This window comes from Mucor mucedo (genome assembly GCF_025094135.1).
Source record: "Mucor mucedo strain NRRL 3635 chromosome Unknown EV154scaffold_101, whole genome shotgun sequence".
Taxonomy (NCBI): domain Eukaryota; kingdom Fungi; phylum Mucoromycota; class Mucoromycetes; order Mucorales; family Mucoraceae; genus Mucor; species Mucor mucedo.
In genome coordinates, this window is record NW_026252385.1 from 10463 (window position 1) to 31475 (window position 21013).

The 21013-nt window shown below is 37.8% G+C and overlaps 8 protein-coding genes across 8 annotated transcripts; 3 read left to right on the top strand and 5 right to left on the bottom strand.

The window, feature by feature from the left end:
- Positions 1-478: 478 nt before the first annotated feature.
- Positions 479-4964, top strand: EV154DRAFT_573535 (ABC-2 type transporter-domain-containing protein; the record flags this gene model as incomplete). The annotated part of the gene is made up of 2 exons (XM_051606393.1): positions 479-2377; positions 2441-4964. 2 exons carry the CDS (start codon positions 479-481, stop codon positions 4952-4954), a joined length of 4413 nt encoding a protein of 1470 aa, XP_051454052.1. The 3' UTR covers positions 4955-4964.
- Positions 4965-5014: 50 nt separating this feature from the next.
- EV154DRAFT_520263 (UcrQ family protein) lies at positions 5015-5724 on the bottom strand. The gene is made up of 4 exons (XM_051602807.1): positions 5700-5724; positions 5589-5639; positions 5491-5521; positions 5015-5423 (listed from the first exon to the last, which is right to left on the bottom strand). Exons 2-4 carry the CDS (start codon positions 5624-5626, stop codon positions 5208-5210), a joined length of 285 nt encoding a protein of 94 aa, XP_051454053.1. The 5' UTR covers positions 5627-5639; positions 5700-5724; the 3' UTR covers positions 5015-5207.
- Positions 5725-6817: 1093 nt separating this feature from the next.
- EV154DRAFT_11299 (dUTPase-like protein) lies at positions 6818-7469 on the top strand. Its single transcript, XM_051593915.1, has 3 exons — positions 6818-7181; positions 7240-7310; positions 7369-7469. Exons 1-3 carry the CDS (start codon positions 6959-6961, stop codon positions 7423-7425), a joined length of 351 nt encoding a protein of 116 aa, XP_051454054.1. The 5' UTR covers positions 6818-6958; the 3' UTR covers positions 7426-7469.
- A 138-nt stretch (positions 7470-7607) lies between these two features.
- On the top strand, positions 7608-10685 carry EV154DRAFT_520266 (LsmAD domain-containing protein). The gene is made up of 9 exons (XM_051602808.1): positions 7608-7991; positions 8056-8314; positions 8384-8664; positions 8728-9030; positions 9092-9967; positions 10037-10121; positions 10177-10266; positions 10326-10457; positions 10528-10685. The coding sequence occupies exons 1-9, from the start codon at positions 7953-7955 to the stop codon at positions 10563-10565; spliced, it is 2103 nt and encodes a 700-aa protein (XP_051454055.1). The 5' UTR covers positions 7608-7952; the 3' UTR covers positions 10566-10685.
- A 179-nt stretch (positions 10686-10864) lies between these two features.
- Positions 10865-12177, bottom strand: EV154DRAFT_520270 (uncharacterized protein). Its single transcript, XM_051602809.1, has 3 exons — positions 11660-12177; positions 11152-11587; positions 10865-11095 (listed from the first exon to the last, which is right to left on the bottom strand). The coding sequence occupies exons 1-3, from the start codon at positions 12060-12062 to the stop codon at positions 10903-10905; spliced, it is 1032 nt and encodes a 343-aa protein (XP_051454056.1). The 5' UTR covers positions 12063-12177; the 3' UTR covers positions 10865-10902.
- Positions 12178-12330: 153 nt separating this feature from the next.
- On the bottom strand, positions 12331-13116 carry EV154DRAFT_520272 (uncharacterized protein). The gene has a single exon (XM_051602810.1). It carries the CDS (start codon positions 12913-12915, stop codon positions 12472-12474), a length of 444 nt encoding a protein of 147 aa, XP_051454057.1. The 5' UTR covers positions 12916-13116; the 3' UTR covers positions 12331-12471.
- EV154DRAFT_545245 (uncharacterized protein) lies at positions 13057-13770 on the bottom strand (the record flags this gene model as incomplete). Its single annotated transcript, XM_051604644.1, has 3 exons — positions 13569-13770; positions 13451-13514; positions 13057-13385 (listed from the first exon to the last, which is right to left on the bottom strand). Coding segments are annotated over exons 1-3 (501 nt in total), but the record flags the coding sequence as incomplete, so codon positions are not given.
- Positions 13771-18388: 4618 nt separating this feature from the next.
- Positions 18389-18802, bottom strand: EV154DRAFT_484844 (uncharacterized protein; the record flags this gene model as incomplete). Its single annotated transcript, XM_051598694.1, has 1 exon — positions 18389-18802. The coding sequence occupies one exon, from the start codon at positions 18800-18802 to the stop codon at positions 18389-18391; it is 414 nt and encodes a 137-aa protein (XP_051454059.1).
- Between the last annotated feature and the right edge of the window lie 2211 nt (positions 18803-21013).

The following is a 21013-nucleotide window of genomic DNA, read 5'->3' on the forward strand; positions in this document are numbered from 1 at the left end:
AAATTACGTTTCAAAAACTATAAACTTTTTTTAAACAGGGTATATTTTTTACTTTGCGCACATACAATATAAATAACATGGTGTAAAATTACACTGAAACCATTTTACTTGGGTTTCAAGACGAAAAAGCAGATTTGCAAAAACGAAAAAATCTCTCTCATCTTTAAAGAAGCAAAAATGAATCGACATGTAACAACAAATAAACATAATGTGGGTCTCGATCATGTTTGTATAGTTAAGGTTCAAGACCTTTTAATAAATAAAATAAAATGTAAATGGGTGCTAGAAAACTTTTCGTAAGGGAAATTCATAAATTACAACTAAAACATTTTTTTTTCTGTACTGTGCATAGTTGGTTGGGTCTTAGAAAGACATCCATCATATAAGCTACAATCTTTTGTTATTCTTCTTTTTCATAAATTATCTAACGTTCTTAAATTAAAAAGTCTTTCTTTTTTTTTGACATTTACTCACAAAAATGGAAATACCTGCAACACATCGCAGTATTGGGGCAGATTACCCTAATCGCGATGAAGAGTTTGAACGACGTCAAGAGGAAATTGCTGACAATATGACATTAAATGGTTCAGAATATCCGAATGCAGATACAAAAAGCTTTGAAGATATGGAACGTACAAATACTCGTCGTACCGAAGGTGGCTATGGTGAGGCTGAAGGAAATGCCGTCGATATCGAGAGTGCCATTGAAAGGTATCGCTCCATTCGTCGAGAATTCACTCAACAATCTCGTAAACAATCCATCGACTCTGGTGACAATGTCAAGCCTCCCGAAGAAAAATCTGAAGAATTCGACCTGACAGAATATCTTTCGGAACAACACTCTCAGATTACGGAGGCGGGCTTAAAGGCCAAGAACATGGGTGTCATCTGGAAAAATCTCGTCGTCCAAGGTTTAGGAGCAGATGCCAAAGTCATCTCAACAAACTGGACTTGGATTGCCTCTGCCTTACAATTCTGGAAATGGGGTAAACATCCCGGAACAGACTTCACCATTTTGAATGGCAACGATGGTTTCTGTAAGGCCGGTGAAATGCTTTTGGTCCTTGGTCGTCCTGGCTCCGGCTGTACTTCTTTACTTCGGGTTCTTGCCAATATGCGCGCTTCCTATACTAAAATTGAAGGCCAAGTCACTTATGGCGGTATTGATGCGGAGGAATTCGGTAAACATTTTAGAGGTGAAGTTTGCTATAATGAAGAAGAAGATCTTCATTATCCTACTCTTACAACACAACAAACCCTTCGTTTTGCTCTTCGTAACAAAACTCCAGGAAAACGTCTTCCTGGTGAGTCGAAGGACGAATTCATCAACAAAGTTCTGTATATGCTCGGTAACATGCTTGGTTTAACAAAGCAAATGAACACAATGGTTGGTAACGCTTTTGTTCGTGGTCTCTCTGGCGGTGAACGTAAGCGTCTTTCGATTGCTGAACAAATGACAACTCGTAGTTGCATCAATTGCTGGGATTGTGCTACTCGTGGTCTTGATTCCTCCTCTGCTCTTGATTATGTTCGTTCTCTTCGTATCATGACGGATATCTTGCACAAGACAACCATCTCAACTCTTTATCAGGCATCTGATAGTATTTTTTACTTATTCGATAAGATCATGGTCTTGGACGAAGGTCGATGTATTTATTTCGGTCCAAACCATGAAGCAAAAGCTTTCTTCACACAAATGGGCTTTTACTGTCCTGATCGTAAATCTACGCCAGATTTCTTGACAGGTCTCTGTAACATGAATGAACGTCAAGTGCTTCCTGGTTTTGAAGGAAAGGTTCCTCTCAATGCTGCCCAATTCGAAAAGGTTTACAAAGAGTCTCAATTATATGCAGATATGATGGCCGAACGAGATGCCTATGAACGTCGTATTAATGAAGATCGTCCTGCCGAGGTGTTCAAGGAAGCCTTTACGGAGGCTCATCAAAAGCATGCTCCTAAACATTCTCCCTTTGTCGCCACCTACTTTGAACAAATCAAGGCTTTAACTGTCCGACAGTTCCAATTGATTCTTGGTGATAAAGGTGCTCTTGTATCTCGTTATGGTGGCGTCATCGTCAAAGGTTTGATCATGGCCTCTGTCTTCTATATGATGCCTACAGACGCCACTGGCGCTTTCTCTCGTGGTGGTGCCATTCTTTTCAGTTTACTGTTTAACGCCTTGATTGCTCAATCTGAACTATCAGCGTTTATGCAAGGTCGTCGTGTGCTTGAAAAACACAAACATTTTGCATTGTATCATCCTTCTGCCTTTTACATTGCTACTGTCATCTCGGATATTCCCTTGGCAGTGGTTCAAGTCATCATCTTTGAATTATGTGTCTACTTTATCATGGGTCTCGCATTAGATGCCGGCAGGGTATGTATTTTGTGAATGTTTTGTAATCCTTCGCTTTTATTAACTTATGATTTCTCAATATAGTTCTTTACTTTCTTTATTATTCTCGTGGTGACCAATCTCTGTATGAACGGCTTCTTCCGTTTCTGGGGTGCTGTTAGTCCCAACTTCTTTACAGCTTCGCAAATATCTAGTATTCTTTTGATTGCCTGTTTGATTTACTGTGGTTACCAAATTCCTTATATTCAAATGCACCCGTGGCTCATGTGGATATACTGGATAAATCCTTTAGCGTACGGTTATAAAGGTTTAATTTCCACCGAGATGCGTGGACTTCATTTTACTTGCGAAGGGCCGAACGGGGTACCTTATGGTCCTGCTTATGAATCCGTGGACCAAACTTACAAATCGTGTATCTTACCCGGAGCCAATCCAGGTGCTAGCTATGTCCTCGGCGATGATTATTTGGAGGCTGCCTATGGGTATTCCACATGGCAACTGTGGATCGACTTTGTAGCCGTCCTGCTCTTCTTTTTGTTTTTCACGGCGTTGACAGCTTTAGCGATGGAATATATCGACCTTCAAAAGGAAGGATCGATCACCAAGGTTTATAAGAAGGGATGCGCTCCCAAGGCCACTTCTGAAAAGGAAATGTTACAACAGTCAACCACGATTAATGATCAACAAATGGAGGCTGTTACGGATGGTACAACGTTCTCTTGGCATCATATCGATTATACGGTGCCTGTAAAGGGAGGTAGTCGACAATTGTTAAACAATGTAGGTGGTATTGTAAAACCTGGTAACCTGACGGCACTGATGGGTTCATCTGGAGCTGGTAAAACTACTTTATTGGATGTTCTGGCCAAAAGAAAGACCATTGGTACCATCGAAGGTAATATTTACTTGAATGGTGAATCATTGGCCGAGGACTTTGAACGTATTACGGGTTATTGTGAGCAAATGGACGTTCATAATCCCAATGCCACTGTACGTGAGGCGCTCCAATTTTCTGCTTATCTTCGTCAAGGACCCGAAGTCTCAAAAGAAGAAAAGGACGAATATGTAGAACAAATCATCGATCTTATGGAAATGAGAAATATTGCTGACGCATTGGTGGGTGATCTTGAAGCTGGTGTTGGTATCTCAGTGGAAGAACGTAAGCGTCTTACAATTGCTATTGAATTAGTGGGCAAGCCCAAGCTCTTGTTTCTGGATGAACCCACTTCAGGTTTGGATGCTCAAAGTTCTTATAACATCGTTCGATTTATTCGTAAATTGGCGGATGCTGGTTGGCCCGTGCTATGTACTATCCATCAACCTTCTGCTACCTTATTTGAACATTTCGACCATTTGTTGTTATTGATGCGTGGTGGTCGTACTGCTTATTTCGGTGAAATCGGTCAAGACTGTCGTACCATGATTGATTACTTTGAATCCAATGGTGGTCCTAAATGTGCCGATAGTGCTAACCCTGCTGAATATATTTTGGAATGTGTCGGTGCTGGTACTGCTGGTAAATCAACTCAAGACTGGGCTGATGTTTGGGCCGGTTCAAATCAAGCTAAAATGCTTGAAGAAGAATTGGAGTATATTAATACATCGGTTGATCATACAGTGAAGCGTAAAGTGTCTGCCTACGCATTACCCTTCAGTCAACAGTTGAGTCTTGTATATAAACGTATGGTGGTTTCATGGTGGCGTTGTCCCAACTATAATATGGGTCGTCTTTTTAACGTTGTGTTTATTGGTCTTGTCTCTGGTTTCTCCTTCTGGAAGCTAGGTAATACACCTGCGGACATGCAGAATCGTATGTTCTCTGTGTTCACGACCCTTTTGATGAGTAATGCTCTGATTATTCTGGCACAACCACGGTTCATGGAAGAGAGAATGTGGTTCCGACGTGAATATGCGAGTAAATACTATGGATGGGCACCGTTTGCTTTATCCTGTGTGCTGGTTGAGATTCCTTACCTTATTGTCCTTGGTACGATCTTTTTATTCTGTTTCTACTGGACGGCCGGTTTGGAAAATACATCGGATCGTATTGGATACTTTTATATACATTTCATCATGTTTTTGTTCTATTCGGTCTCGCTTGGTTTTACAATCGCATCATTCTCCGCTACACCTCCTATGGCAGCCGTGATCAATCCTTTCTTTACATCCATCTTGATTCTATTTGCAGGTATTGTTCAACCTCCAAGCGGCATGCCCTATTTCTGGAGTTCGTGGATGTATTGGTTAGATCCGTATCATTACCTAATTGAAGGACTCGTGGTGAACGTCATGGATGGTATCAAGATAGTGTGTGGATCAGGTGATTACATCAAGATCAACGTACCTCCTGGTCAGACCTGTGGTGAATATATGGACCCCTTCTTCAAGAGTGGCGGTGTTGGCTATGTTGGTAATCCCGACAGTAAAGAAATGTGTGATTATTGTCAATATAGTACTGGTTCTGACTTTTATGAACAACGTATTGGTTGGCAATTTTCCAACAGATGGAGAGATTTTGGTATCTTGACTGCATATACTGTATTCAATGTCATGCTCTTTACGTTCTTTGTCTTTCTCTTTAGAAAACAGAAGCGTTAAGGATCGCTTGAATGATCCGCCCCTACTCTCTTTTACATATGTACATATAATCCCATTAAATTACAAAAAAATAAAACTCAACATTTATTAACAGAAAATCTCTCCTTCCCTTCTTTTTAAAAAAGATGCTTGATACACAAACCCTATTAGGGAATCAGAGTTGAAATAAGAGACTGAGCTCAATTTCATTCGAATTTTGATGGTTTTTGTTGAGGAGTTTTTTTTTATTGAGTCGAATTATTGGTCGTTAAATCTAATGAGCAGCACCTTCAGCGGCATGGCCAGCCTTGGATGTAAGGTAAGCATGCTTGGCACTGATTTGAGTGTAAAGCAAATAACCGAGACCGAATGCAACACCAACGTAAGGAATTTGAGAAGTGACACGACGAGCAGTGTTGAAGACAGCGTTGTGAGCAGCGCCGGCAAAAGGCTTTTGCTCAAAAGGAGACAAGATGTAAGTAACGACACCCTAATAAATAAGTAATAAATCGTCAGTCTCTGTCGTTCCCCATCTTTTGTTTCTTATGTCTACATACTCTTTGAGTAGGTCCACCCATATGACCCCACCTATTATTCATTTAATAAAAATATCTTTAGTATGAATCAATGGAATGGCATTTCAACAAATATTTACCATCCCATATATTTCTTTCCGCCAGCAGGTCCACCCATTTTAATGTAATATCTGGATATTAAGTTGATTCTTTAGTCTCATTTTCTGTACATTTCCATCATTCAATTATACCTTTTTTTAGTTTTGTGAAAAAGGTTTGTAAAAAAAGTCAAGCAAACAACCGCCCTTGCCCATTTTTATTGCGGGATATCAAACTTCAGGCCTGGGGACAGCAAGCCCGAAACTTTTTTTATTTTTTCAACAGATCAAATGTTTTTTGTGACGCAATTTATAATTGTGACCATTTTTATCAAGCAGTAAAAACCTTATTCATGCACACGTCGATCCTTCATGTCGAGATATTTGCACTCTAAAACATAGTTTTTTGTATATCTAGTAAGAACTGTCTCTTCGAGAATAGAGACTATACTATACAGCAAGGATTTCGGCCTACTTTTTACATGAATGTGTGTTACAGCCCTGATACCATTCAATAAGAATCGCCAAACTTTGCTCGGTATCAACTTTTAAATAGCAATTAGACACTATATTAAGCCTCATACAGCATATATATAAAACTAGTGTGTCTCTTACTGAAGAGAGAACCTAGAGTTATGTACTAACTGCTCTGTCTTGGTCTTTGAACAAAAGCATCCAACCGTTTCCACAGACTTGTGAAGTATCATCATTTGCGTTATATAGAATACGTGGTTGAATAAAGGGAATATTTAACCTCTTTCTAAGTTTGAAATAGGTAGCACCTGTATAATTCCATCAAACTTTTAGTTTTTCGGTAGCATGTTTCGATTGTGAAGATAAATCATCGACTTGAAATACCGGTCGGCTAAACTATCTTCATATTTTTGGTCAAAGCAGACTTTATGACAGAACATCTGTCTCATATGCTTAAATTCTGAGGAAAAGAATGCCTTTGAGGAATACTTATTGAGGTCCACACGTTTGATTATGATTTCTTATTAAATCTTCAAAGAATATTGTTTTGACATTTGCCTTTAATCAATTTTTTATTCCAACTTGGTACCCAAGATAACCTTAATATTCTTGACGCCTTTTATCTTGCTATTTGACTTTAGGATGAAATGTTAGTTGGATTTTTATTCATGCACACTGCTTAGCGTTACATATGAATTTTCTGACTTCTTGCAAAAAAAAAAAAGGTCACACGAAAACGCGCGATCAAATAATTTTTTTTTGAACTTGTACCGCGTTTTCTCTTTTGTCTTTTATTTCACAATGTCAAGCTCCAAACTTTTAGTTCAACGTCTTTCAGAATTTGCTCAAGTGCCTACCAGAGGTTCAGTTCTTGCTGCTGGTTATGATCTCTACTGGTAATATATTGTGCCTTTCAATGGCGAGCCCTGACTAACACAATGACATTCAGTGCTCACGATATTGTCATTCCCGCACAAGGCAAGACTATTGTTGCTACCGATATTGCTATTGCTGTCCCTGAAGGACACTATGGCCGTGTCGCACCCCGTTCTGGCTTAGCTGCTAAGCATCATTTAGATACTGGTGCCGGTGTGATTGATGCCGATTATCGTGGACCTGTTGGTGTTGTTATGTTCAACTTTAGCAAGGTTGACTATGAAGGTATGTTACGCTTATAACAAAGAAAGGGACAATATAAACTGAGTTATCGGGACATTAGTCAAGCGTGGCGATAGAATTGCTCAATTGATTATCGAAAAGATCTCTACACCTGATGTTCTTGAAGTTGAAGTAAGTTTGAACCATTATCTATACTGGGGGATACATTGCCTAATACCAAAATACATAGTCTTTAGAAGAATCTGCCCGTGGAGCTGGTGGTTTCGGTTCAACTGGTTACCAATAAATTAATAATAAACTATCTTGCTTTGCCCTTTTACGCGTAATACAGCACTTTTTCTTAATAATGAAAATGCGAACTATGAAAATACATGGCAAATGATGAAAAACATTGGCTGTGTGTGACTGTCCAATCAATTTCATTGGGCCTTTTCCCTTTTCCCTTTTCCTTCCGCAAAACGCATTTTCCTTTTCTCTTCTCCTTTTTTTGTACAACATCTTGTTATTTTTGTGAAATTACAAAAAAAAAAGAAAGCAAAATATTGTTTAACTAGTCTCATACATCATGTCTTTCTCAAAGTCACAGGGAAAGAAACAAGAAGGTGCTAACGCTGGTGGACAAAAGCAGCAAAAGTAATCTTATAAAAGTTATAATTAACACCTCATTTAACTTTTTTTAATTTTTAATAAAGTCGTGGAGCCAACAACAATAACAAGAAGTGGGGCACAAACAACAACAATAACAACAACAATGCTCCTGCTCGTAACCATCAGAACGACACTATTGTTCAGGACCCTGCTACAGCCAAACTAATGCATGATAGAATGCTTTACTTACTTGGAAACTTGACCGTAAATTATCTAATCCCCTTTGAGTTACAATATAGAGAAAAAAACTAAATCTTGTATACATTAGGGCTCTCTTGTTGAAGCAACCGTGAAAGACGGCTCTAAATTCAAAGGCATCTTGCATGGTGCTTCTACCGAAGGTGATTTGGGCATTGCCTTAAAACTTGCACAAAAGATTTTTGACCCCTCAGCTCCCATCGACAAGGACAAAACCAATCCCAACCCAATTAAGAACACCTTGATGATTTTCTCTAAAGACTTGGTTGAAATTAATGCCATGGATGTTGACTTGTTACGGGCCGAGCCTGCAACCGCCGATCGTCATAGTAAGTTCGACAAGTATTTATTTACCACATGATAAAATGAATTTACCAAATATTTTTTTCTTTTGTCAGCGTTTAAAACAGATACAGATATTAGTGGAAAATCAGATATTAAGGAACGTGAATTACACAAATGGGCACCTGCTGAGGATGAGAATGCTTTAGGCCTTTTGGAAGGCGATTTGGAAAGTTCAGCAGGTGGATCTTGGGATCAATTTGCTGCCAATGAAAAGTTATTTGGTTTAAAGACGGATTTCGATGAGGAGATTTATACTACGACTCTCAACCGATCAGCTCCTGGATACAAAGACCGCGAGAAGAGAGCTATTAAAATGGCTAACGAGATCCAAAAGGTATTGTGTTCATGTATGCATGTGTGACATTGCCATGCTAATCTGTCAAACTAATACATATAGACCTCCACCACAAATGTGCACATGATGGAAGAGCGAGGTATGGTTACCGAGGATAATGGTATGGATGAAGAGGATCTTTACGGTGCCGTTGTCCGTAATACGAGCCCAAATAAATATGTCCCCCCTGCTCTTCGTAAGCAGGTTCCACAGCAACAGGTTAAAAAAGAAGTCAAGAGTAGTAATAACAGCCCATTAAATAAACTTATTACTTCCGATCTTCCAAAAGCCAGTGGATCCAATCCTTCACCCATTGCTAATTTACCCACCACACGCCGTGAATCAGGCGAAAAAAGCTCAGAAAAGGTCAGTATCATGAGAAGACTCTTCATACTACAATCAGAAAGTGCTTAATATTTAAAATTAGGCGAATCCTGGCCCACCCAAAAGAATTGAAGCTGAAATCGCAAACACCTTCAAGCAGTTTGCCATCATGGAAAAGGACAAACTTCACGCAAAGAAACAAGCCCTCCAAAAGAAAGAGAAAGACGGAAGATTAGCAGAACTCAAGATGTTTCATCAGACCTTCAAATTAAATGTACCTATTCCTGCTGATTTAGTGCCTTTATTATCAAAGGGTAAGAAAGCACCGGATTCTGCTTCCAAACCCGCTGTTGTGGATGACAAGAAAAAGAAACCTGTCGTTGCTAAACCAGCTGTTTCATCTCCTGCCGCCGCCGCCGCCTCCCCCGCCATTACTCCCGCTGCTGTTGTTACTCCACCTGTACCTGCTGCTACCCCTCCCCCAGCTGCAACTTTAACGTCTACTGCTACCGCCACATCTCCTGCTCCTAGTAACACTGCTTCTGCTGCAGCATCGGCATCAGCAGCTGCAGCTGCAGCCGCCACTGCCGCTTCGTTCAAATTCAATGCTAAAGCCTCCTCCTTTAAGCCAAATCCTACTGCAGCTGCATTTGTTCCTGGTGGGAACTCTGACAAGACGAACTTTGTCGGTAGACAATTAAGGAAGGGCGATCCTTCGGAACACCTTACGATGACTGAAGCATTTGTCCCTTCGTTTGTGGAGAAAGATATCAGTCCCAGTTCCGTAGGTCCAACATGGCCTTTTGGTAACAAGTCTTATAGAGTTCAATTTAACCAATTTGCTCCATATGAGGAAGATGTTTTTACGGGATACCCTTCTCCTCAATATGGCTATGGATACCCTCAATACCGTTATCCTCAATATGTGCAAGGCATGCCGCCTATGGCTGTTCAGCAAGGTCCATATATGAACCCTCAGGTAAGACATTTTAAAAGAAAATTGTGTGTATAACAAAGTGATATTTAAAAATAAGAATGATGCTATTAGTTTGTTCAAAACGTGCCTATTCCCGCCCCACCTAATGGTGGACCACCTGTAAACTACAGTCCACAAATGGGCAATGTTTCGCCTCGTAAGAACGACATGAAAGGATAGTAGGACTTTTGGACTAACTTGTATGAATATAGATGGTTCGCCTTTTCCACAAGGATTCCCTTCACCACAAAGATCACCCATGGTTCCACAGGGCATGCCACATCAAGTATATCAATATCAGGGTAAAGTATAGACATAAGTCGTGGTATAGTCATGAGTCTGACAATTTTTGTTGTTGTAGGAGGGCCTATGATGATGCGCTATCCACCTGAAATGATGCAAAATAATGGTGGGGGACCACCGGTTATGATGCAACGACCTGTTATGGTTGAAAACATGCAATATTCACCTCATCACCAACATGATACATCAGGTACATAAAGGACACTCTACTTCCCATATAAATTAATTCTTACTGATTGTCCTTTTTTTTTTTTTCACAGCTAATGATTCAGGCACAGAAACTCCTCCCGCAAATTAAAATTCGCCTTTCTCTCTCTCTCTCTCTTTCATATCCCTTCTAAACAAGACTTTTTTTTTTTTTTTAATATTATTTTTTTTCGTAAATGATTCATCATCGTGTATATGATTTGTGTGCCAGAATAAATAAAGATTACATTCAAAGAGACAGATCTCATTTTTTTTTGTCCTAGCAACGTGCATGTTTTTTAATATCCGTTGCCAATACAATTTGTAAAAAGTTGCATGAAAACATTTGATAAGAAAAATTACTAATGGGTTTTTTTTTTTTTTTTTTTTTTTTTTTTTTGGAAAATAGAGTTATGATTTCAGTAAGGGTTGCCTGTATTATTTTTTTATTATTTCTTGCTCTTCTGGTGAACATATATTTTATGAATGCCCATAGCAGACGTCATGAGTACGATGATCGAGGCACCTGAGATACTATAGATATCAGGGTATTCGTGCAAGATAAGGATACCAAATAAGAATGCAAATACAACATCATTCATACGCATCAAGGTACCTGGGCCTGCAGGTGCCATTTGAAGACTATTTTCCAAAGATTAGTTTTACAAGTCATATAATTCATAGACAGCCTACTTTACCCTTGATTTAAGAAGCATTGGCCGATAAAAGCGGTTAAACCAACTAAAAGTAACATCCCGTATTCATAAGAGCCTTGTGGCACAACGGCTGTTTGGAAGAAAAACATGCCGATGGGGCTTACGATGGCCGACACTAAACCAAAGTATACAACATGCACCATGAAATGGGCTCCTCTACCGATCTTACGCACGGTAACATATGCAACTGCGGACATCATAGCACCGACTAAGGCACATGCAATAGCAAATAATCTTTGCCATTCATCCATATCGTCTTCCATAGGCTCACCTCCTCCGAATAAGAACTGTGGTTTAGAAACAAGAGTAACACCAATCATACACGATACAGAACAAATGGCATCGAATAATGAAAAGGCTTCACCGAGCACCAAGGAAGCAAGAATCGCCGTAAAAGCGGGACCCAGGAAAAACACAACTAATAGATGAAACCCGTTTACTGCCCTGTTTTTATTTTCATTTTTTATTTTTGACATATTTAAATGTTTACCTGTAGCATCGGCTAAAGGCAATTGTGTTATACTGTAAAAGAATAAACAGAGGCCTAAAGTTCCAGCTAAACCTCTCAATAAGAGCCACTTTCGAACACCGGGTTGACCCAAAGGGTTGATCTTTAACATGGCACAGCCGATTAAACTGAAAAAGGTCTGAACAACTGATCTAGCAAAGACAATTTCGAATGAAGGGAAGCTTGTTCCACTCAACTTTACAAACAAGGACATGGTGGAGAAGCCAAGTGCTGAAAGTGTCATGTAAGATAAACCAACAAGTTCCCTCTTTTTTTGTTGATCGATAACCAATTGAGAGGAACGAGCCGAGCTTGACTTGCCCATGAGAGGTGTTGACTCATTGCTGTGAATATTAATAGTTGCTGAGCTCTCCTTATTACTCATAGCTCTATCTTCTTTTTTTTTAAATAAATAAATTCTATAATAAACAGAAAGAAAGGTTTTGTTTGTTTTTCTTTTTTTTTTATAATTCTTGGTTCAAAAAAAAAACAAGATGGTGGCAACAGCCAATCAATTTAATTCAAGCTTTTTAAAAAAGGCTACGTTGATAACTTCTGCATTGCACAAAGGGGGAAAATAAAGGTCCCTTTTTAGCATAGTCATAGAACAATCAAAATAATCATGAATAAATTGTTGGGTATACAAATAACAGTTTTTATTGATGTGTTTAAGAAAAGAAAAGCGTGAGAACAGAGCCGAATCTTTTATTATCGAGAAAATAAAAATAAAAATAGGAAAGGTTAAAGAGGAGGTTAAAGAGGATAGGAGTACAGAGTAAGTAGAATTAAATTATTTATGAGTAATCACCGTTTTCAACAACACGAGCACAGCCATAAGCACTTCTACCAGCATTACAGTCGGTGTAGGTATCACAACATCTCATACAGTAATCTGGCTTATCGGGTTCAACCAAGTTGACATAATACTTGTAACCGAAACACATGGACAATGGAGGAGATCCTTTACCGTGGTTATCGTATTGTCCACCTTCGTCCTTGGGAGAAAGAGAGTATTTGGCAGGATTGAACTTACCAGTAACTTGGATGTAGTTGGCAGTAGTGTTATGGAAGAAATGAGAGGACTTGATGAAACCAGGAGGGAAGATCTTGGCTCCAGGAGCATTAGCATTCTTCTTGGTACAGAATGCAAGAGCACTCTTCTCGGACTTGGAAATAGCTTCAATATCAATCTTGCCATTGTTATCGTCCTTTCCACCAGGGCTGGAAGGTAAGAACATACAGAAGTCCGTCTTGCTGTTAACAGCTGCAACCAAACCATTGTGGTAAGTAAGAGTAGGCTTAGCAGCGGCAGTTGTGGTTGTCTTGGTAGTGGTAGTCTTCTTGGTAGTGGTAGTCTTCTTGGTAGTGGTGGTCTTCTTGGTAGTGGTAGGCTTGGTAGTGGTAGTAGCCTTAGTGGTAGTGGTAGGCTTGGTAGTGGTTGCCTTAGTAGTAGTAGTGGCAGCGGTGGTGGTGGTGGTAGTAGTGGCGGTGGCAGTGAGAATGGGTTTGGCAACAGGGCTAACGGTAGTAGCCTTTTTGGTTGTCTTTTTAGTCGTTGTCTTCTTGGTTGTCTTCTTGGTTGTCTTCTTGGTAGTTGTCTTCTTGGTGGTCTTTTTGGTAGAAGCCTTCTTGGTCGTAGTCTTGACAGTGCCAGATGTGCTAAGACAAAGGACTTGGCCGATCTTCAAATTACTACATTTGGAATTGACTAGATTAGGAAAAATTAGTAACAAATTCGTAATAACAAAAAAAAAAAAAACTTAAAATTATTACCTGCAGAGTTTAAAGAAATTAACTTTGAAGAAGTGATGGATGCTTTTTTGGCAATGGTAGAACACTATACATAAAAATAAGTAACCTGATTGTATTTGTAGATATGAATTATACGTACAGTGTCACCAGATACGACCTTGTAAGATTTAACACATGTGGCGGGAGCTGCGTCGGCAGACATAGCAAAAGCAATGCATGCGACAGCAACAGCAATTGAAGAACGCATTATTAGGTTGATTTAATGAAAGGAGGGGTTATCGTTTAAAGGAAGGTAAAACGAACGAGGTATGAATAAAAAAAAAAGTGAAAGTGAAAAAGGTAAAGAGAAAAAAAAAAAAAAACCTAAAAAATACTTGCCTCTTTTATACAAATCCTCAAGACACAATGATCCAGACCTATTAGGCGATGAGGAAAGTGACACAGATTCAGGATCAACTTGGTGTGACATGTATATAATTTGTAACCCCCAATCACCTTCCCATAATGTCGATCTTTTTTTTTTTTTATTTCAAGTTTCTGTTGTTTCCATTGTCACCAATTTGCTGACTTTCTACTGAAGACTCTCTTACATACCTGTATATGATTTCCTTTGATTGACTGCTTCGCTCCATCAATTGAATAATTTGAAATTTACAGCTTGATGCAGTGCTAATGATCATCTTCATAAGCAATAGCAAAGCCAAAAAAGCAAACTTTAAAGCTTAAAATAAACCAAGAGTGCGTTAACGCGGGATATGAATTTCGCAGTAAAGCACTGAAAAGTAAAAAAACAATTCAAATGCAGGGGAACACAGAAAATTATAAACGGATAGATGCTTGGCACGGCTGTCCTAAACGAGACAATGACCATGAAAACCCAAAACTTATTTGAATTAGAACTTTTGCAAGCCATCGTACAATATATTTTGAACGTGATCTGACTGTAGAGTATATCTGCTAATTTCCTTAATTCACCGTTTGAATAAATCATTAGCGTGTGCAATGAATTTAACTAATTTTCTCTCACTGACTCATTTCTTTTTTCTTTTCAACAGGCCAGTAGATTACTTTTGCTATAGTAATTAGCTTGGAAATAAAGACTACGGTCTTGTTAGGCTATAAAAAATAGAAGCTAATGGTTTATTAAAAGAAAAATTAGCAGTTCAATAGTAATGAGATTGACAACCGCAAGTATTCGTAGCTCATGTTTTTTTCCGGGTTTTATTGGTTACATAGAGATTTTCAAAAATAAGTTGACTGTTACATTTTTACACAATAGAATGCACATAATTCTATTAAAAATAGTTATTAAAAGAAAATAACGAGGCGAGACGATAACAAAAGGTTGCCAATCCCCATATAAGTAAAAAGATGTGCTACTATAAAATCCAACTATACTCCATGAAATATGCATATAAAGTATTAACCCTTGAAAACATCTATGCATTTATTTTTACTGCTTATTAAGCTATTACACGACACCAAAATACTTTTTCAAGACGCGCTGGCATGGCATCATTTCATTGTGAGGTTTTTTTTTAACTATACATACAAAACCCTCCTTTTTTAAGTTGTACCTTAATTTTAGAAGCTGGCTAGTCTCACATCCTCTAACCATATTTATTCAGTCGAGCACTTTAATTTAAAATTTATTTTGCTGGCCAATAGAGAGAGTCCATGGGTTAACATGCACCACATAAAGCATACAGTCTTCTTATAATGCAGATCCGTAAAAAAGAGAGTCTTATTTTCATTTGGTATCGTGTGATGAGTAAAAATAACTCTTGGCATACACTGGTACTACTTGATAGTTACATTACACACTCCCAGTGTTACTTCAGAAAGAAATTAATACCTGATATCATGTACTTATATCTCTTAACCTTTACATGATGGATCGAATTGCAAAATTAGATTAAATTCTTGTAAAAACAAAGGTCGGACTTAAACACAAGTTTGACTACATGTGTCAAGAGCACATGTAGCATATAACTTGGCATAAGACAAACTGGTTTAAGCAGCTGCTGCTATTGTTCGTTTAAGAGGGAGATCAGAGTACTCTTATTTTATAATATGCCTATTTATAATTGTTATTCATATTTTTTACAGAAGCATTAGATACCACAACACATATATATTTGAAAAGCTATTATAATGAAAAACAGTCAGCGTTTGGCTCTCTGAAAAATAAGATCCAGTATTTATTCTTCCTTTTTTGTAAACAGTAAAACAAGGAATAGAGATTTAAAGTAAGATAATACCCAAGAAGCCGTTTTTAGTAATGAAATTAACAACAACACATTTATTGTCGAGATCAATAACAGCATTTGTTATTGACATAACTTACGCTTTGTGCCCTTCATAGTTATCCGTGATAAACAAAACGCCACTAGCATGCATTACTTTAAATAGTCTTAGTCTTAATTGCCTCGCACCATTTTAAAATATTGCCCGCCGCCACATGAATCTCGTTTTTGATAACTTTCCATGCACCTCATAAAATGCTTACATGATGTATATTTTTAAAATAGTCGATCAGTCTTTCGTAAATTCATATAGAGTGTTTGCGATAAATAAAATAGTGGGCCTAAGCGGGAAGACGAAACTCTTAATAAGAATTTATTCAGTGCCTACTTTTTATTGTGTATGATAGAGCCAATCATTATATCTTTTGATATTTTCAATAAATATTTGTATACATACCAATTGTCTCTGCGAAAAAAAGTTGAGGTTCTTTTCTCCTAGTGATTTGCATAACCTATTTTTTGTACTCCATATAAAAGTCTTTTGGATATGATATACATTCGTACTTATTCATTGTATGAGCTCTGTATTTTTATAAGGTTGATAATAGAGCTCATGTGTGGAAATCGGTGTAGATTTATAAAATAAAAAACAAGAAAATTATCAAACTTGCAAAAATTAACTAAGGCTTTATTAAACAAATAAAAGGGGGTCTTTATATACACATTATTTCAGACATTGATCACAGATGGGCTGATGACGGTTATGGGTAGATTTATCCAGATAATACTCGGATGTAATGATCCCATATAGAAAGACCATAATGAGATGTCAATAACAATAACAATAACATTCATTCTTAAACTGTGTATGTCTTGTAGCACAACATTTAGGGGAAAATGTAGTTCTTATTAAAGATAGCTGTGGCACCTCAACGTGGCTGATGTAACCTTCATATGTTTTCATATTATGTTATTATTTAAATGTATGCCTTATACTTGTATGAAGGATGATATGAGATCAAGCCTGTACATAAAGTAAATGATCAGTATTTAATATAAAGTACCAATAAGAATTATATTTAGGATTATCAAATGGAAGATTTAAGAAGTGTAGATAGAGTCATATATTAAGTATATAGCCTCGATCACGACATCATGGCTACCGGAAACTCTACAACGACATTTGAAGTCATACAAGTTAGTTATATACTCATCAAAGTGTATTGGAGTAACTATAATGCATTTCTCTTAGTTCCTCTAAAGACTTTGAGTACTTACAATTCAACTGACTACCACGAGAAGGTGAAAACACAGTTAGTCCTAAAAAATGATGTGGATTATCCATATGATGACATAAAGACAAGCACATACATGAACCCAGATAATGGAGTCTCCGCGATGACATCGATAAAATAAACCTCTTTAACACACCCGCTTCCTACATCACGTTCCATCCCTCCACTTCAAGCACAAGATGTGGCGACAAGGACTCCCTCCTCCGATATTGACTTGATGCTGCCTGGATCAATATCTGCTGCATATTCCTTTTACTTTTTGTCCCTGGAAGGCTAATTGTCGTGCATTGATGTTGCCGTTGCTGTTGCTGTTGCTGTTGCTGTCATTGCTGAGTATAATAATGCGCGCCTCCAACATACATTACCTGATAACCGTGACGGTTAAAGAAAAAAGTGTGCTCATCATACTTGTAGTGCTGACCCAACAAAAGAAAAACGTTAAGCAGGTAGCAAATGAAAAAATTATTGAGCAGCGGAGAGCGCACTGAACCTTCAGCTCGCATACTTGAGAATTTAGATCTAACGGAAGGCCTACGAGAGTTTGCTATAGAACCCAAAACTCAATACAGCCTCTAACATAGGATTTATTCGAACGATTACTGGCATAATCTTCCAAATTAAACTATTCTGTCTGTCATAAGAAGCGCACGGTGAGAGCTTACCAATGGAATAGCAAAGGCCCCCACTTGCAATTCAGTTGAATCCCATTTTAAGCTGAATTAAAAGGGTGATCTTGCTTTCGACATAGTTTCGTGTTATCCTTCCCTCTAAATCCGGCGTTCGATATAGGTTTTTTTTTTTCACACAAGTAAGCATTAGTAGATCTATTCCCTGATTGTTAAGAGGCACATAACTTTAAGAGGTCAAAGAAGAAACACAAGGAGACAAAAGTACACACACGCAGTTTGAAATGTTGAAGCGGGGCCGTAACATTTGCATAAAGAAGCAAAAAAAAAAAAAAAAAAAAAAAAAAAAAAAAAAAAAAATACAAACGACTCATTACTAGAAAGAATAACTGTTAATGAGATTTAACAACAGCATTAGCTATACATTCTAGCTGGGCTTTTGTCTTAATAGCTGCTCAACCCATTATATAATGACTGGTATTCATGGAGAAAAAGACAATTTTGACAAAACTACATTTATTAGACGACTTATTTGACAGAATGACAGTAGACATTCTTGGGTATAAACAGTGATGAGGGTCAACAAAAATAACTACATTGGAGTGCTTTCTACGATGTCTAATTAAAACCTTTTTTATTCCTTGTGAGGATGCAGGAAAATGAGACATCAGGTAGACCAATTCAATGTCTAAAATCTCATTCTGGACTTGGAGTAACAAAAAAAAAGACGGTTGAGTAACGTGAAGACTTTAAAGAGTGCATGAATTTTCGTAGCATATAAAATAGAGATTTTTACAGGAAAAAGAGTAGTTTTGTGTAACACTTTTTGTTTTTAGAGCGATCTTTTTGCTGCGCAAACACACTCACCCACCCAGAGGCAGTCATATCGATAGTCATGTGGATTGCATGGCCCACAAGTATAAAAAGGGGAGCATTTTCCCCCCACCCCGATTTTTTCTCTTCAATTGAAACATGTCTGGAGGCGCAATACCGTAAGTAGGGCCCGGGGTTCTTCCTTTGGAGCATTAGTAACCTCTCCAGTTGTGGGATATTGGGTGTCATCAACTTCTTTGTGGGATATTGATGTTTGCCACTCTGCCTATAATCTCTCAATCTTAGGATTGGATCACTCGTGGTTCTGTAGAGATTGCAAGTAGTAGCATCATTGTAGGGTGCCTCTTCGTAGTGCCTTTTACCCTCTTCCATAGGATTTTGGCCTCATTGTAGGGTGCCTGCTTGCAGAGCCTTATACTCTCTCCCGCTAGCAACTGGACTGGTATTGTCTTAACCGGGTGTTTCAATTCACCTTTTTTTTCCTACTTCGGTAGGTTTTTTGCCCTCTACTTCGGTAGGGGGTTATTTTACATTAGGACCGACCATCCTCTACAAATGAACCATTAAGCAATAAAAACTTTTACTTGATTAAAAAAAGATCCTCTTTACTCTCTATTAATTGAATGTCTTGAAAGATTAAAAAAGATTCTCTTTACTTTCTATTAATCGAATGTCTTTAAAAAAGTAGTTTGAGAATCTTGTTCACTCCACACCCTTTGACTGCGTCATGGTGAAAGATCACTGACCTAATCTGTATAATGCACAACGTTTCTACTCATGGAGCCCGTCAAACTGTCCGATTATGAAGAGTGACAAAGAAAACGTTTAAATGTGGACATGCTTTATTATATTCATAGACTCCATGTACTTTTTACTCCCACATGTACAGCTTGAAATACCAATAAAATATGTGTCCACTGTAACAGCTTGTGTTTCTTTAGACAAGAAGAGACATTCACGTAAGCAAGGAGGTCATATTGCTGCTAATGAGATGCAACAGAACAAAAAAAAAGCCTTTTTCCTGTTGGTATATTGTTTTGAAACGTTACCAACCATATCGTGTACATTACCTCTTACTATGAAGCGCGAAAAGGGTTTCAGAGTGACCAGACCTCGCTGCTGTCATACATAAAATCAAGTTTACCTAAGAGGGCATGTTACCACTACCAGACAACTATATATGACGTCCATATTAGCGGGAGGCCTTCTTTCTTTTTTGCAAGCATCATTCAATGTGTCGCCCCTTAATGAACAAAAATTAGCATCTAAATATTATACTGAATCTAAAGAATTGTTAATTGAATAGTTGCTTACCAGTAAGTGTCGAATTCGGTTTCTTCAAAGAAGCATTCAAAGATATGGCCCCAGAATTTGATTATATAATCAGCTTTACAAAGCCAAGTATAGTGTGTACCCAGCTAAATATTGTGTGCGCCCAGCAAAATACTGTACGCTTTTTTGCTGCTGTAGAAATGCATGTCGAACGCTAATTTTCAATTAGTTTATTTTTATTATTTACTAATATGAATTTACAAATCCTGTGAAACCTTCTCTTCTTCATACCTGATGGCTTATATCGGTCAATAGCATCGATAGTTTGTACGAGGTGTGACTTTGACTCAAATTTCAACTACATAATATTCATGCTAAAATTTAAGTAATGGTTTATATCAATAAGATACCAGGTATTTACGTTTATAAATAGATTTTTATGATAGGGTATGGCTATAGGACCAAGTTCATATCTTTGAAGCTCGGTTTGCATTGCTTCATCGAAGTATCTTAATGTGGAGTCTACGACCATGTTTTTGCAAAGCTTAGAGATAATGATAAGTTAAGCGGGATAATAATAAATATTTTGGACGACTATAGAATAAAAACAAATACCAGTGACATATTTGCTTTGCGGGCTATCCTTGGAAATAGAATTTGTTCCGTGGTATACGGAGGCCGAAATGGTCGGCTTGCTCACCTGTAGTAAATATCATAAACAATTAGAATATAGTACTTGTAGTTATTTGTATATTATTCTTACTTTTCTTGCTTTTCTTGCTTTTCTTGCTTTTCTTGCTTTTCTTGACTTTGAATGATTTGCCTTTTCAACCTATATCATTCATGAGAAAATCAGTGTTAAATGTCTTCTTTTAAAAATCTTACATTGGCGGCTTCTTCGATTCTTCTTTTATTGATTTTAATGAGTATTAAGCGTGCCAAGCTTGTTTTTGGCTGTGCTTAGTGCTTTAAGCAGGTGAAAATGAGTTGTTCAATCGCGACTCTTGACTTTCTTGATCTTTATACCCTTTTCGATACTCTCCATCTTGCTTGGTGTATCATAAACCTCGGTGTCTTCAATTGCCCTCTTAACATCCGAAGCCAATTCCTATTAAAATATATAGATAAACCATCAATAATTTTGTGTTTGCTGTAGTTAATAGGAACTCACTTCAATCATCAACAATCCTTCATAAATAATTCCGATCTTGTTAAAGGAAATGTCTAGACCTCCGTATTTTTTTCAAACGTATTTTTTTTATACTACTTACAGAAATTTTGGCCAGAAGACCAGCAGGCCAGTATATTCAC